The following is a 14,385-nucleotide window of genomic DNA, read 5'->3' on the forward strand; positions in this document are numbered from 1 at the left end:
TTGGTAGAGTGCTTGTCTTGAGAGTAAGATGTCGCTATTTCAAACCTCAGTGCGGGCAAGGTATTTTTCCTATCACATCTTTAAAACAACCTGTGCGTCTATCATCAGACGTATACCAAATAAGTTGGGGCTAGTTGAATGTCTTTATTGCAATCAAATGCAAATGAATGACTGCAAGCAGACTTCTTGTAATTTGTATGGCGAAAGTCTACACACTGGACCAACCTTAACGATTGTGTCATTGTGTGGATTAATTGTAACCAATACTGACAATTTCACACGGCATTGTGTGGATTAATTGTAACCAATACTGACAATTTCACACGGCAATGTGTGGATTAATTGTAAACAATTCTGACAATTTCACACGGCAATGTGTGAATTTGTGTGAATTAATTGTAACCAATACTGACAATTTCACACGGCACTGTGTGGATTAATTGTAACCAATACTGACAATTTCACACGGCATTGTGTGGATTAATTGTAACCAATACTGACAATTTCACACGGCACTGTGTGAATTAATTGTAACCAATTTGTGGATTAATTGTAAACAATTCTGACAATTTCACACGGCATTGTGTGAATTAATTGTAAACAATACTGACAATTTCACACGGCATTGTGTGAATTAATTGTAACCATTTCTGACAATTTCACACGGCAATGTGTGGATTAATTGTAAACAATTCTGACAATTTCACACGGCATTGTGTGGATTAATTGTAAACAATTCTGACAATTTCACACGGCATTGTGTGGATTAATTGTAAACAATATTGACAATTTCACACGGTATTTTGGGGATTAATTGTAGGGTGGATATATGACGTTATGGCGGCCCATGGAATTATTTTCTAGCCGGCGCCCTTTTTCCTATTTTAGTTGAAGCTGTCGTTAAGATGGTATTATATTTTCAAACCAATGTAAAGTATTATCAGGGGAGTCGAGTCTATTGAACTTTTATTTAGTAAAGTACATAGTACAGTCGTAGTGATTAAAAATAGCAAAAATAACCGTTTTATCAATTAACAAAAGGCATTTCATTTATTACACCTTTAAATGACAAACGTTATCTGTCAGTGCTTTAACATTTTATTTTATGTCACATACGAATATTTTCAAACGACAAACTGTTCCCTAGATTAAAAATTGTTTTGACCTTTTGAAGTTTTCTCACTAGAATAAGTGACATGACCGTTTACGTTTCGTTTTACCTATTGCATGCTACCTTCGTAGAGATATCTATAAAGTAGTTTTAAGCCGTTCAAAGGTACCTATCGATTCCTTTATATTAATTGAAGATGTAGATATACAAATTTCTGATAAAAATGAAGTGTTCAATGAGTGATTCCTTTGAAACAATGCTTAATAGTCTTCTAGTTCACACTAAATTTGGGCTCTTATCTTTCTCTTCTTTTTTTAACTTTCTTCTTACTAATGTCTCCCTTGACAATGCCTCACGTTTGGCGTTTAGTTGAGCGTTCGCCCCTGTGAGGAAGGCTTTGGGTTCTGTCCCCTGGCCGAGACATACCAGAGTCTTTAAAATGGTAGTTGCTGCTCCTGCTTAAGCTCAGTATATTAGTAGTGGGGTGGGGTCTGCCCATTTCAGTATAATGTGACCGGGTGGGGTGTCCTGCTGGGTGTCTTCGGCAGTATGGTTCAGTGAGGTAGCACTATAAATCGTCAAAAGTTCGGACTATCACAAGGAGACTTAACATGAACATACCGCAGCCTCCCAAAACACATACATGTAATAGTATGCATATACATGTACATGTGATATGGTGAATGTGGAGTGTTTAGCTTGTATCTACCATTAAATGATCAGAGAAGTTAATAAGACAAAACATGTGTATAGTCCTTAGAAGAAGTTTTCTAATTAAAATGAAAAGTTTATATTTGATAGCATTTATCCCACAATGCAGCTAGTCTATCACCCTGACTTTAATTTAATGATCAGGATTTTTCTGAAGAAATTGTTTTTTAACACTGTCATTATCAAACTCTTCATCCGAGCAAGCTACTGAAATAAGATTTTGAATACCGGTATTGACTTGGTTTAATGAGGAGAACTTGTTGAAAGAAAAACAAGAAATTCTTTTAAAGAGTCAGTCCAATAGGTTTTTAAATATTTATTTCATTATGTTGTTTCTTTTTCCACTATAATCATCAATGAAAATATTGCAACATTTCTTTCAGTATAAACATCATATTGTTAAGTACTGAACAAAACGCTTCCCATCACAACATTTATTTGTAGTCACTAGCACTTTGTATTTGTCCTGTAGGTCAAAGGTCACATCACCAAACCTCTGGCTCCACAAACATCTGCTCAGCTTTCTTGTCTGAAATCCAAACAATGAGGGAAGATGAAAACATTACAAGAACATATTTTTACCAATTACTTGAAATAATAAAGTAAACAGCATTCCAGTTTAAGCAATCAGTTAAAACATATAACAGAACTCTATCTCATAATTTTGTTCAACACTTGAAAAAATATTTACTTGAATTGATTACTGGACTCCTAGCAACTTTACCGGTAATTGCCAATATCAAGAACCTTTCATACCAGCAATCAATTTCAACACTTGTACCAAACCTGATTTATTCATAGGCAAATTCATAACCAATTAAAAATATAAAAGCATTTAGTCTCTACTGCATCAAATTAAAGTTGATTGGTGTGACTACATAAGCCCCTCCCCAACATCTTGAAGAGATGAGCTAAAACAAGGTATATTCCATCTTTGTAATATTTCATTGACAGGAGCAACTCAATTTGTTTTCCCTTTTGAAACTTATTACAAAATTATCCTGTTGGGCCCGGAGGTTGGTGCTGACAAATGGACACTCCTATATCTATTTTAATAAACCTTCATGTGAACAAGTGTTTAATCTGAATGATGTAACATGTGATGGCTTTATTGAAGTGTCTATTCCTCTCAAAAATCTAGAATTATTTGGATGTGGGAGTATTTTCTTTCAACGTGACCTTCAGATTAACTATGACAAAAGGTTGTGTTTTAACAATATACAGAGTGGTACGTGTGTAGGTGTGAAGGCTATAGATTCACAGTCTGTTGTCTGGCATTGCACAACACACAAGCTTACTCACACAAAACCACATCCTGTGTAATATACCTCATCACAGTGGCCCTGTAATATATCTATAGGTATATCAAATCTCTCATAACGCAATCAATGTATATACTAGATTAGAAGGGTGTGGGATGCATACATATGGGTTTATCAACTGTTCAAAAACTTACCCAAAAAACTTTAAAGTGCAAAGTGGGATACCTACAAGGATGCCGTTCAACAGCATCATGAAAAGCTTAATTTGCTGAGAAGGTTGAATACCACAAGTGAAAGAGTGTTTTGACATCTGACCAAATGCCCTAATGACCAACAACCTTATTACATATAATGTAGAAGAGCGACCTATGAGGGCGTTATATGTGTGCTGACACATCGACTAGTCACCAACCATAATTATATTTCAAGTTAGAAATGCTTCTCTTCTGTCAATTGGACATACACACCCATAAACAAATTAAGTAATCAGACTGGTGGTGAATGGTGATCTGGTTCACAATAATACGACTTGTGATATGTAGAGTTTATGACCATGATCAGAGAGTGAAATATTATGCTCAGTGAAATTACCCAAAAAAAATAAAAATAAAAAAAAAACAGAAAAAAAAAAATTCAAATTATTAAAATTCCTAAAATGTTTGTTTTTTTAATTTACTTTAATTTATAATGATCTTCGAATTGTTCCTGAGATATCAAGGAGGAAATCATATACTATATAGACATTAAATCAGAAAGAAAAAAACATGGTAGGCCAACTTTAGTTAATGCTAAGGTCACAACCCCTTCCGATTAGGCTTAAGATGTAATCCCAGTGTAGGAGTCAATTCTTTCTCCCTGTAAAAGTTTCCCCGGGGAAAGAATTGGCTAGCCAATTTCTTCCCTTGGGGAAACAATCAGCTAGCCAATTCTTCCCCCCCTAGTTGAAAGTTTCTCCCCCGGGGAAAGAATCAGCTAGCAAATTCCTTCCCCCTATCAGCTACAGTTGAGTGTAGACTAAAGGTTACACCCAAGTGCACTCCAAGTGCACTCCATTTGGACTTGGAGTGCACTCCGTTTGGACTCCAGGTAAACTTGGAGTGCACTCCAAGTGGACTCCGAGTCTACCTGGAGTCCTGTAAGACACCATGCCTACCCCAGTTCTACAATCAGACTATATCATATATATGTATTAATGCTTCGATGCTTTTAATATAATTTATATATAAATAAATAGATATTTACAAATTACTTTTCTTCTGTTAATATTACTATTAACATTTGTTTAGTCTACTAGGAATATTTATTTTATTGTTAATACATGGTAATAATGCCTATATGTTAAATTTATATTTATTAAGATCCATAAAAGACAGTTATGCAATTTATGCTATAATCAGGTTTCTATGAAAGTTAATTGCTTATTATTTCATTAACATGTAAGTAAATTGTATTTCATTTTATTAAGGAATTGAAAATTATTTCAATTAGAATATTTATTACTGTACATATATCATGACTGTAAAGGAAGTTCAGATAATATATCTATATTATGTTATTGATTATTCAAAATATTCAAAGTTTACAGTATTTAATGAATTATGTGTTTTTTATATAAGATATTCTCTACATATATGTACTCAATTCAGGCAAGTAATTATAGAATAAACAATCATTTTAGTTTATATAGGTTATATATTTAAATGTATCATTAGAAAAATATACATTTACAACTGTACATATTTACGAGCATTACCTAGTTAAATTAATATTCTGACATAACGTACACACAGGTATGTAGTTCTGGACTACCCATAATAAATGACAGTATCTGTTTATGTATATCTATGTTGATTTACATATTGACCTCTAATACTCTATACATGCTTCCATTATAATATCAAAGACATAAAATAATAGTACCAGTGTGAAATTTTTTTTTTCAAATATTTTTTTTTTATATTAATGACTTATAACTGTTTTAATATTATAATACTGTTATAGGAATGGACAATCATATAATTTCAGAAGTGTCAGATATCGACCGTCACAAGTCCGTACCTATATTCTATATGACCTTGGTATAGGTCAGCCTGAGTTTCCTCTAGCCCTGACACCATACCAGACATGGTGTCAGGGCCAGAGGAAACTCGGGCTAGGTAAAGGTAAGGTATGATGACCAGTTTCCATCTAACAATTAAGGGGGGGGGGGGGGGGGGGGGGGGGGGGGGTCTTTATCTAGTTAGATGACTGTGTGTACACCTGTCCAGATCTTCACACCTTATGAGGTAACTTGAAGGAAGGGGTCATTATTGGGGTCAGTGTAAGTCTGACTTTTCTCCACACCCCTGTAATCATCACCCTTGATATACAATGTACAGGTAAATATTGACCTGGAAGTTGATATAATTGTTAAAAGAACTCCATGTATGACCTGGATTTAATGAGGCAGTCATAACAAAAAAAAAGTTGGTTTACCAAATAGAAATGTAAGTCTGATGTTAAACTGTAAATCAAAATTAGACATTAGATCCGGAATATGCTATCGAGGTGATAAAAAAACCTTTCTTTTTTGTTGTATGTTAAGATAAATATACACTGCTGGAAGAAAAGTATTTGAAATATATTAAAAACAGTACTTAGTACTTCCAGTACAAGTTATGTCCAGTACACAATGAAACCCTACATTTTGAGAGACCACAAACAACTTGCCAAATACATTTTTGTTTATTGCCAATTTTCTACTATTTGACGTGGCTTAATTGTTAAAACTCTTAAAATCAAAGGAATGCTTTCATACATTTTTCAACGAAGTGCCAGATCTATTAATTTTATATAGGGTGAACTAATAGAAAAAAATCAATTATATTAGATGCTGTTAGTTAACCAGCGAAAAATGAACCAACAAAATAATAAGATGATATATACAAAGATAAAACAGTAGCAATATCTTATTGTTACATGTTTAAGGAGTCAAAATGTATAAGAGTATACATCTATCTATAAACATCATGTATATATGTACTTGGTTACAGGTACATATGATACATGTGGACCCAGGTAGGATTGGGGCCTGATAGGACTCCAGGTAAACTTGGAGTGCACTCCGAGTGCACTCCAAGTTTACCTGGAGTCCAAACGGAGTGCACTCCAAGTCCAAACGGAGTGCACTCGGAGTGCACTTTGTGTAACCTTTAGTCTACACTCAACTGTATGGTAGTGGGGAAACTTTTGCCTAGCCCATTCTTTACCCCCTATCAGCTATGGTAGTGGGGAAACTTTTGCCTAGTCCATTCTTTACCCCCTATCAGCTATGGTAGTGGGGAAACTTTTGCCTAGCCCATTCTTTACCCCCTATCAGCTATGGTAGTGAGGAAACTTTTGCCTAGCCCATTCTTTACCCCCTATCAGCTATGGTAGTGGGGAAACTTTTGCCTAGCCCATTCTTTACCCCCTATCAGCTATGGTAGTGGGGAAACTTTTGCCTAGCCCATTCTTTACCCCCTATCAGCTATGGTAGTGGGGAAACTTTTGCCTAGCCCATTCTTTACCCCCTATCAGCTATGGTAGTGGGGAAACTTTTGCCTAGTCCATTCTTTACCCCCTATCAGCTATGGTAGTGGGGAAACTTTTGCCTAGCCCATTCTTTACCCCTATCAGCTATGGTAGTGAGGAAACTTTTGCCTAGCCCATTCTTTACCCCCTATCAGCTATGGTAGTGGGGAAACTTTTGCCTAGCCCATTCTTTACCCCCTATCAGCTATGGTAGTGGGGAAACTTTTGCCTAGCCCATTCTTTACCCCCTATCAGCTATGGTAGTGGGGAAACTTTTGCCTAGCCCATTCTTTACCCCCTATCAGCTATGGTAGTGGGGAAACTTTTGCCTAGCCCATTCTTTCTCTGGTGTCCCGTTGATTTTCATAATCGGCCACATATCCTTCACACATCGTTTAAGTATCGTCCGATATCCGGCCGGGAATCGAGCGGTAATCACACCGCCCGATAATCGCCCGACATTCGGCCGGGGATGTTACAAGTATCGTTCGTTGTCCGTAGGATACTCGGGCGATATTCGTATAATGTCCGGTGAATAGGCCGGTTATCGCCCGGACATCATAGGATAATCGGCCGATTAGTATTACGTAGATGTTCGGTCGGTATTCACTGCCTCGCCGACCCCCCCCCCAAAATTTCTCTTGGGAAACAGACGCTGTACGATTACCAGACGGCCTCCGGACGGTGCCATTTATGTAAATGATGTGAGACCAATTTTTTTACCGGTGTTGTCCGATGTCGGAACAATGGCCAAAACCAGCGGTGTACACCCGATTACCCCTATCCCCGGATACCGGCCGATCTTTGTGACCATAGCATAACTGCTAAGTTAACAACCCACTTTCTCCATTAGGACCTGTTCTAAAATGACCGAGGCTGTTGATAGGATGTTAAAACAAAACAATACAAAACCAACCTCTATTAGGACAAAAACAATTGTTATCTATTTTTTTTTTTTTTTTAACTTTTTTCACTGTTCCCATCAATAAGAAAGTCATTAAAACATGTAGAATTCTAGGTAATTCATTATGGTATTTAACAGCTATCAACATACTGAATATTTTAATGACCATTAATGTAATCTATTAATTAAAATCAAATCGAACTTTGCAGACTGCAATGAAATGGCCATTAAGACATTTTATGGTAATTTTAGATAAGTTATTACTACATTTCATGACCATAATAACTTAATAGTTATTAAAAGTAATAAAATCAGAAATAATTAATGATGAGTGATTTAAGGTGTCACAGATTTCTATAATCGTGAATAAAGAAATTGCAATTAAGCAACAAGAAGCCCAATGGACTTGTAACAATTACCTGTCATTGATCTGAGAAGTGGGTTAAATGTAAATATTTTTTATTTCAATGACCTTGAAAAATATCTTCAGGTCAATCATTTGAATATCAATGCCCTAGGTCATTTTAAAATGCAAAACATAAGACCTCTGGGCTTCTTTGCTATGAAGAAAAAGTTGTTTGAATATCTAAGAATATTTGACCACTTGTGTCCTTGAAAGTAGCTCAATGAACAAATTTGGTAGCACTTCAGTCCAACATGCTGCATGCCAAATATGCCAAAGCATCTTAAATATTGGGAAGATGTTTTCGAATGGATTTTAGCACAATTGACTGCTGTGACATTGAAAGTCAGTCAAGGTCATTCATTTGAGGAAACTTAGTAGCAATTCACCACAGCATTTTACTAGCCCAACATAAGTTTCTTGGGCCTCTTGGTTATCTAAAAGAAGTTGTTGCATATTTTACCCCTGAAAGTGGTTCTAGGTCATTGATTTGACCAAACTTGGTAGCCATTCCCCCCAGCATGCTGCATTATTAATTAATGGCCACAAATTTCCTTGGAAATTAAATTAATGTGCACATTACATGGTGAAACATAGGTTGTAAAATGACTGATAATTACCTTCAACATTGCTACTTTCTGTTTCCATAGCTTTAGTGTTGTCTGTATGTTTTCCGTTTGGTTCATCAATGTTCTCTGTATTTTCCTCTGGGATTGGAGGTGTGATTGACCTAGATACAAATGGGGCAGCTCTGCAGCGAAGGACATTATGATGGACTATTACTACTTAAGCCACGTGCACAACTAAACACACAGCATGCGCATCTGTTACTGTACTCAATGCATTACACATCCACAGGCATGCTAATATAATCTAACCATTGTTAATGTTAGCAGTAAAGGTTTTATCTGTTGTAGATAGGTCAGGCAGTGGATGGATTGCCTAGAATAGCTGGACTGTAATCCAGAAAAGGAAATGGTAGATAAGGAGAAAATGGAAGCAAAGAAAGAAAAGATGATAAAACTTTTGGATTAATAGTTTGATTTACCCAGATTAGTAGTGACTGGATTAAATGGTAAAGTGAGGGTAAGTCAATAAAATATCTGGCTGGAATTTTGGATGAGGAAAAATGCACCCTAAAATCCCTAGAGGGAAACCATATCTGGAGTGTCTGCTTTGGATTAAGGTAAGAAAAAGGAAGTAAAATAATGAATTTGTTTGGGAATCTAGTAAGCAGCTGGATAGTTTTCAAAAAGGGACAATTGGATCCTTAAATATCTTGTTGTACCTGTGAATATCTTGTTTGGTTGTCTGTTGGTTTTATCGCCCCGTGAACAGATAGGGTCACTTAGAGGCAGGGTCTCCTTGTAGTAGTTGGTGACAACTTCACTGAACAATATACAGGAGGCCCGTCACATGCCATCCAGAGTAGTTAAGGTTATTAAGTGTCTTGCCCAAGGGCACAACAACAACAGTACAGACCAGCCTGTTTCTCAGCTTTCCGAGAAACACAAACTCACACTGGTAGGGAGCGGTAAACCATGCACTTCAGATCTTTACCTGAGATTACCCAGCAGGCACTCTAACCAACTGAGCTAGTGTGACCCCCTGTGGATATCTATAGCTAGCCATCTAAATTAGTAGTAGGAAATACCAAAACATGTAGAATACTGGAGAAGGAAAGTGCCCCTTAAATTTTGTCCAGGGTAATATAGATTTGGTCAAACCAAAGTCAAGATGTTATGATTTTATTAAAGCTCTTGATAATTAACAATGGGAGATTTCTATAAAGAATGAAATCAATTTTATAGAAGCATTTTTGTAATTCCTGATAATTCACATGTTTCATACATCTGTGATTTCATCGCTTAGTGACACATTTTCTTGATGTCTATCAGTTTGAGACTTGGGAGTGCAATTTTTCTTTAAATTAAATTGTCACCATTGCATAAATTAAGTCTTGCTCTGTTAATATAGACTAAAAGTACACATTACCATATTCATGTCTCTGTGTGTAACATATATATATGGAACACAGGAGTCTGAACAAGATTATCAAGGACTTTTCCCGGCCATGAACCAGTACTCAAAACTTTTCAATTCAAGTCGAAAGTACTTTCAAGATTTTTCAAGATGGAAAAGGCAAGTCTAGGACAATACTGTATGCACTTGACTTTTGTTAATACATTTTTCAATACATTTTGTATTGGTATGGATTATGAAAAAGGGAAACAACTCCATAAACCATATTGCTGGGTTTCTGTATTAGTAGCTAGTGGCATGGTTAAGGAGGCGCTACACAATCTCTATATTAATATAAAGTATTATAATGAATGAATCTACAAGCTGAACAAACACATCAATTAGCATAAGAGTGCATTGCATAATTATATCCTACTAGCAATGTTAATACTATTCAAGCACAAGTATATGTACAGATTAAATCTATTCAGGCCTAAAATTCATAATATTAGAGCAAATAATTCTGTATCATAATTGTGCAAACACAAGTCAAAGATACATTCCAATTACTAGAAGGATCTTGGCGCCCACCATCGGATGATCCATATTGGATAATTGTAAGAACTTTAAGAGTAAATAACTATAATTAATAAATTTTGAAGTTCCCACTATCGGAGATTCTAATTTTCTAATCAGTCTTAAATCAGAACATAAACAACTAGGGACCATGCACAGAGAATGTTCAAGTGAAATTTGAAAGGACCCTGAAAAACCCTGAGAAATAGGGAAAATTCAAAATAGCCATCGGATTGTTTTCTTGTTTTCAGGTTAGTCCCAAAATAGAACATGCACAATTAGGTATATCAAGGGGAAATCACAGATTAATTTACAAATATATCATTGAGGTACCTCTGAGAAATAGTGACAACCAACTTGTATTATCTGAATTCAAGTTTCAGCTAAGTCACAAAAGGAAAAACTTTAATTTGTGGAAAAAGAGATTACAAACTTCAACTGTCAAAATCCAAAATGGCTGCCTGTCAACGATCTTGTTTTCCAATCAGTCTCAAAAAGGAACAAATAGGAACCAAGGGAACCTACAAATAAAATCTGAGAAAGATCCATGAAGAACTTTCTGAGAAATAGCGATTACAAGTTTTGCTTATGGACGGATGGAGTGACTGCTGGACGTGTGATAGACGCGTACGCTTGACAACGGACGAAATGTGATTTGACTATAGCACACCATCTGATAATGGTGGACTTAATAAAGCTGATATGTTCAATATACACAAATATGATATGCTACATGCATTTGTAATATTCACTTATGAACATGGCAAGAAACTAGTGGTTATACCCAACATTACCATATCTAACCTATAATGTGCCCAGGGTGACAAAACTTAAACTTTCACTCAAACTGAAGATGTCTTATTTCAGGACAATGACATAGCATTTGTTAATATTCATATTGAACTTCAATACAGATAGTTGGGCTTATTAGCAGGCATGCCATCATTGTCAGATAAATAAATGAAAATCAGCATATATCAATAACCACGTTCTATTAGAATACTGACTACTCAATGGACATGCATCATATAATATATACACTTTTATTTAATACAAACATTTATCACACACCTGGCCTGCTCTACCATGTGATATGGCCATGTCATAAATATCGGAAGACAACACTATTGTGATGTCACAAATACTTTATGATGTCACATGAATGATGATTGGCGCTGCAGTGAAAGATGTACTGTCAGAGCCTAAATTTGTCTGTCTTATACAGAAACTTTGAACATTTTTTACTTATATCCACATAAATATGAGCTGTGTGATAGACAGAACTGTATATTATAGAGGCTAGCTGTGTGATAGACAGAACTGTATATTATAGAGGCTAGCTGTGTGATAGACAGAACTGTATATTATAGAGGCTAGCTGTGTGATACACAGAACTGTATATTATAGAGGCTAGCTGTGTGATAGACAGAACTGTATATTATAGAGGCTAGCTGTGTGATAGACAGAACTGTATATTGGAGGCTATGTGGTATGAAATTTAATAAACTCGCTAATAAATGATGAGATAGACCAGTCGACTAAAGGCTTGTGGCATATCAAATTACCGGTATTGAACTTGATTTAAATCAAATAACTGTCCATATTAAATAGCCACTCATGTAATATAAGATCCTCTTTACATCATAAATATTAGCCTCATGATATTAAACACCTACACAAACTTTATGAGAGGAAAGTTCCTAATCAAACATACTTTGGTCCATAAGCAATTAATTAATGCAATTATTGTACCTTGCCAAATGAGATATTATCATTTCTGAAAACTTAATTTATGCAATTAAATTACCTTGGGAATTAGTTAAGTTGTTTTAAAAATAAACCAAGAATTTGTCTGTAACATAAAACTTTTCAACCAACAAAAAATAAATGAAACCCAAGCTTGCAGTTCTAGCTTTTAGCTACCATTGTGAAATATTGGTAAGTAAAATAGGATATGTCAATTAAATTTGTTCGATGTGAACTAGTTTTCCTTTTACTGTCAATGTTTTTACTGCTTTAACATCCTATTTCAATTTAAGCATCATAAGCATTATCTTTCCGACCATCTACATTTTAAAGGGACAATTTAGTCAACTATTGAAATAGATTTTTTCTTTAATTCAATTACTGAATTAGAATCTGTACTTAACAGTTTAGTGGCATGTAGCTTATATCCAGTGTGATAAGTTTCAGTTTTAGGAAAAGCCAACACCAAATAAAGCTGCAAACATATTTAGCGCCCTCTGGTGGGCAAATATTTGCTTGTAAAAAAATCTCTTAATGCCCTCTGGTAGGAAAATATTGGCTTTTAAACAAATCTTTATGAAACAGAACCAGAGCAACAACATTGTAAGTTTAATTTCACTTATGGTAAATCTTTGGTCAGTTAAAAAAAATAAATAAATGAACGTGTTCAATGATACAAAACTATGCTTCATAAAATAAGAGTGAGTTCAAACTATCGGAGTCTTTATCAGCAAAGATCTTGACGAAGTGTAAATCAAGACACAACCAAGTGACTTAATATAGTCCTAATATCTACCAAACTGATTTGACACCTTCAAAGTCACCCATGGATTGTTTTGATAGGACATGGATGCTAATTTCTTCACTCTTCATAATCAGGCGACCAATCCTTTCAACTTTATCGCGACCCTCACATGACCTTCTCTACCTCGTCAGTGTGAGGGTGCAGGTTTACAGGTAATTATACCCTGATTGGTAATAATTAAGGAATGTCTGATTACAATTAAATAATCAAATGCTGAGTTAACACTGTATTTGACAATTCACAGGTGATATTTTAGTTTGCCATATATAGCATAACATCAGCTTGTACTGATGTTATAAAATATACATTGTTGGGGCATAGTGTTCCAAACAGCTGTCTTATACAGCTGTCTTATACACAATGTATATTTACAATGTAAAAAACAAGTTCAATCATTCCTAAAATCTGTGGACTATATCTATGATACGTTTGTTACAGCTGTACAGCAATGAACATACCTACAACCCATTACCCTAAACATGTTTGTCATCAAAGTCTTAGCATTTTATTGATGTCTGTCATTGCGAGCTTTCAATGGAGTTTGCCAAAGAAAATCTTAATTACTTCATTAAACATGTTCGAACTCTCTGAAACAGGGTCAATTATAGACAATCAGAGTTTGAACTATCACTAGCTGGAAAAATTTATTGTTTGTATAAAAAAATATGTGTTTGATCACGATATCTGCAAATTCAAACTGACCAAAGGCTTACTATATACGTGTATTTATTTGTGATATTTATAATAATTCTTCATAGAATCCATGATGTCTTTTTAATATTTTGAATCCTTAAACATAAAGAGTCTTCCAAAGGGGACTTAATGAAATAATGAATATTGCTATGCTCTACTGAGAATTTATGTCATGCCTTTATCTTCATGAAAACTCTATGACTATGATGCCTAAAAGATCTTTTACAAAGAGATTAATTTAGAGTAAAATTTGAAGCATAACGGTAGTATTAACTCCAATCATCAGCTGGTTTGAGATTTGATTTACAGTACAGTTAACTAATAAACTGTAGAAGAAACATACTCAACATTGAGGGACTTTCTTTTCTTGTTTGCAATGTTGTTTTCTGTGCTGGTTGTCGACCGTTTGCGAGACGCCATCTGGCCACCTTCCTTGCTGTGTTGGTACTGCTGGAAGGTCCTGATAGTGTACACTGTTCCAGGTTGACGCAGGCTCTGCAGTGCTGTCACAATCAGAGACACATATTGTACAGTAAGTTGCTGGATATCAGAAAAGGAATTTTGCTGTTGATCTAAAAAGTTATTTTTCGAAAAAAACACAACTTATAGATTACATTATTTCATTTATCACATTTTCTTCAAAATTCCCGATTATTTCTC

General features: G+C 35.2%; 1 protein-coding gene across 3 annotated transcripts in view; it reads right to left on the reverse strand.

The window, feature by feature from the left end:
* Nucleotides 1–2,123: 2,123 nt before the first annotated feature.
* Nucleotides 2,124–14,385, reverse strand: part of LOC117333587 (poly(A)-specific ribonuclease PARN-like) — a 28,855-nt gene continuing 16,593 nt past the window's right edge. The window contains exons 20-22 of one of the 3 annotated variants that reach the window (XM_033892953.1): nt 14,069–14,228; nt 8,564–8,673; nt 2,124–2,351 (exon numbers count right to left, since the gene is read on the reverse strand). In XM_033892953.1, coding sequence (XP_033748844.1) covers nt 2,308–2,351; nt 8,564–8,673; nt 14,069–14,228 — 314 coding nt within the window. In that variant the 3' untranslated portion in view covers nt 2,124–2,307. Of the gene's footprint in view, nt 2,352–8,563; nt 8,695–14,068; nt 14,229–14,385 lie in introns of all 3 variants that reach the window. The other 2 variants (XM_033892945.1, XM_033892960.1) reach the window with 2 other exon arrangements.

This window comes from Pecten maximus, chromosome 1 (assembly GCF_902652985.1).
Source record: "Pecten maximus chromosome 1, xPecMax1.1, whole genome shotgun sequence".
In the NCBI taxonomy this organism is placed as follows: Eukaryota; Metazoa; Mollusca; class Bivalvia; order Pectinida; family Pectinidae; genus Pecten; species Pecten maximus.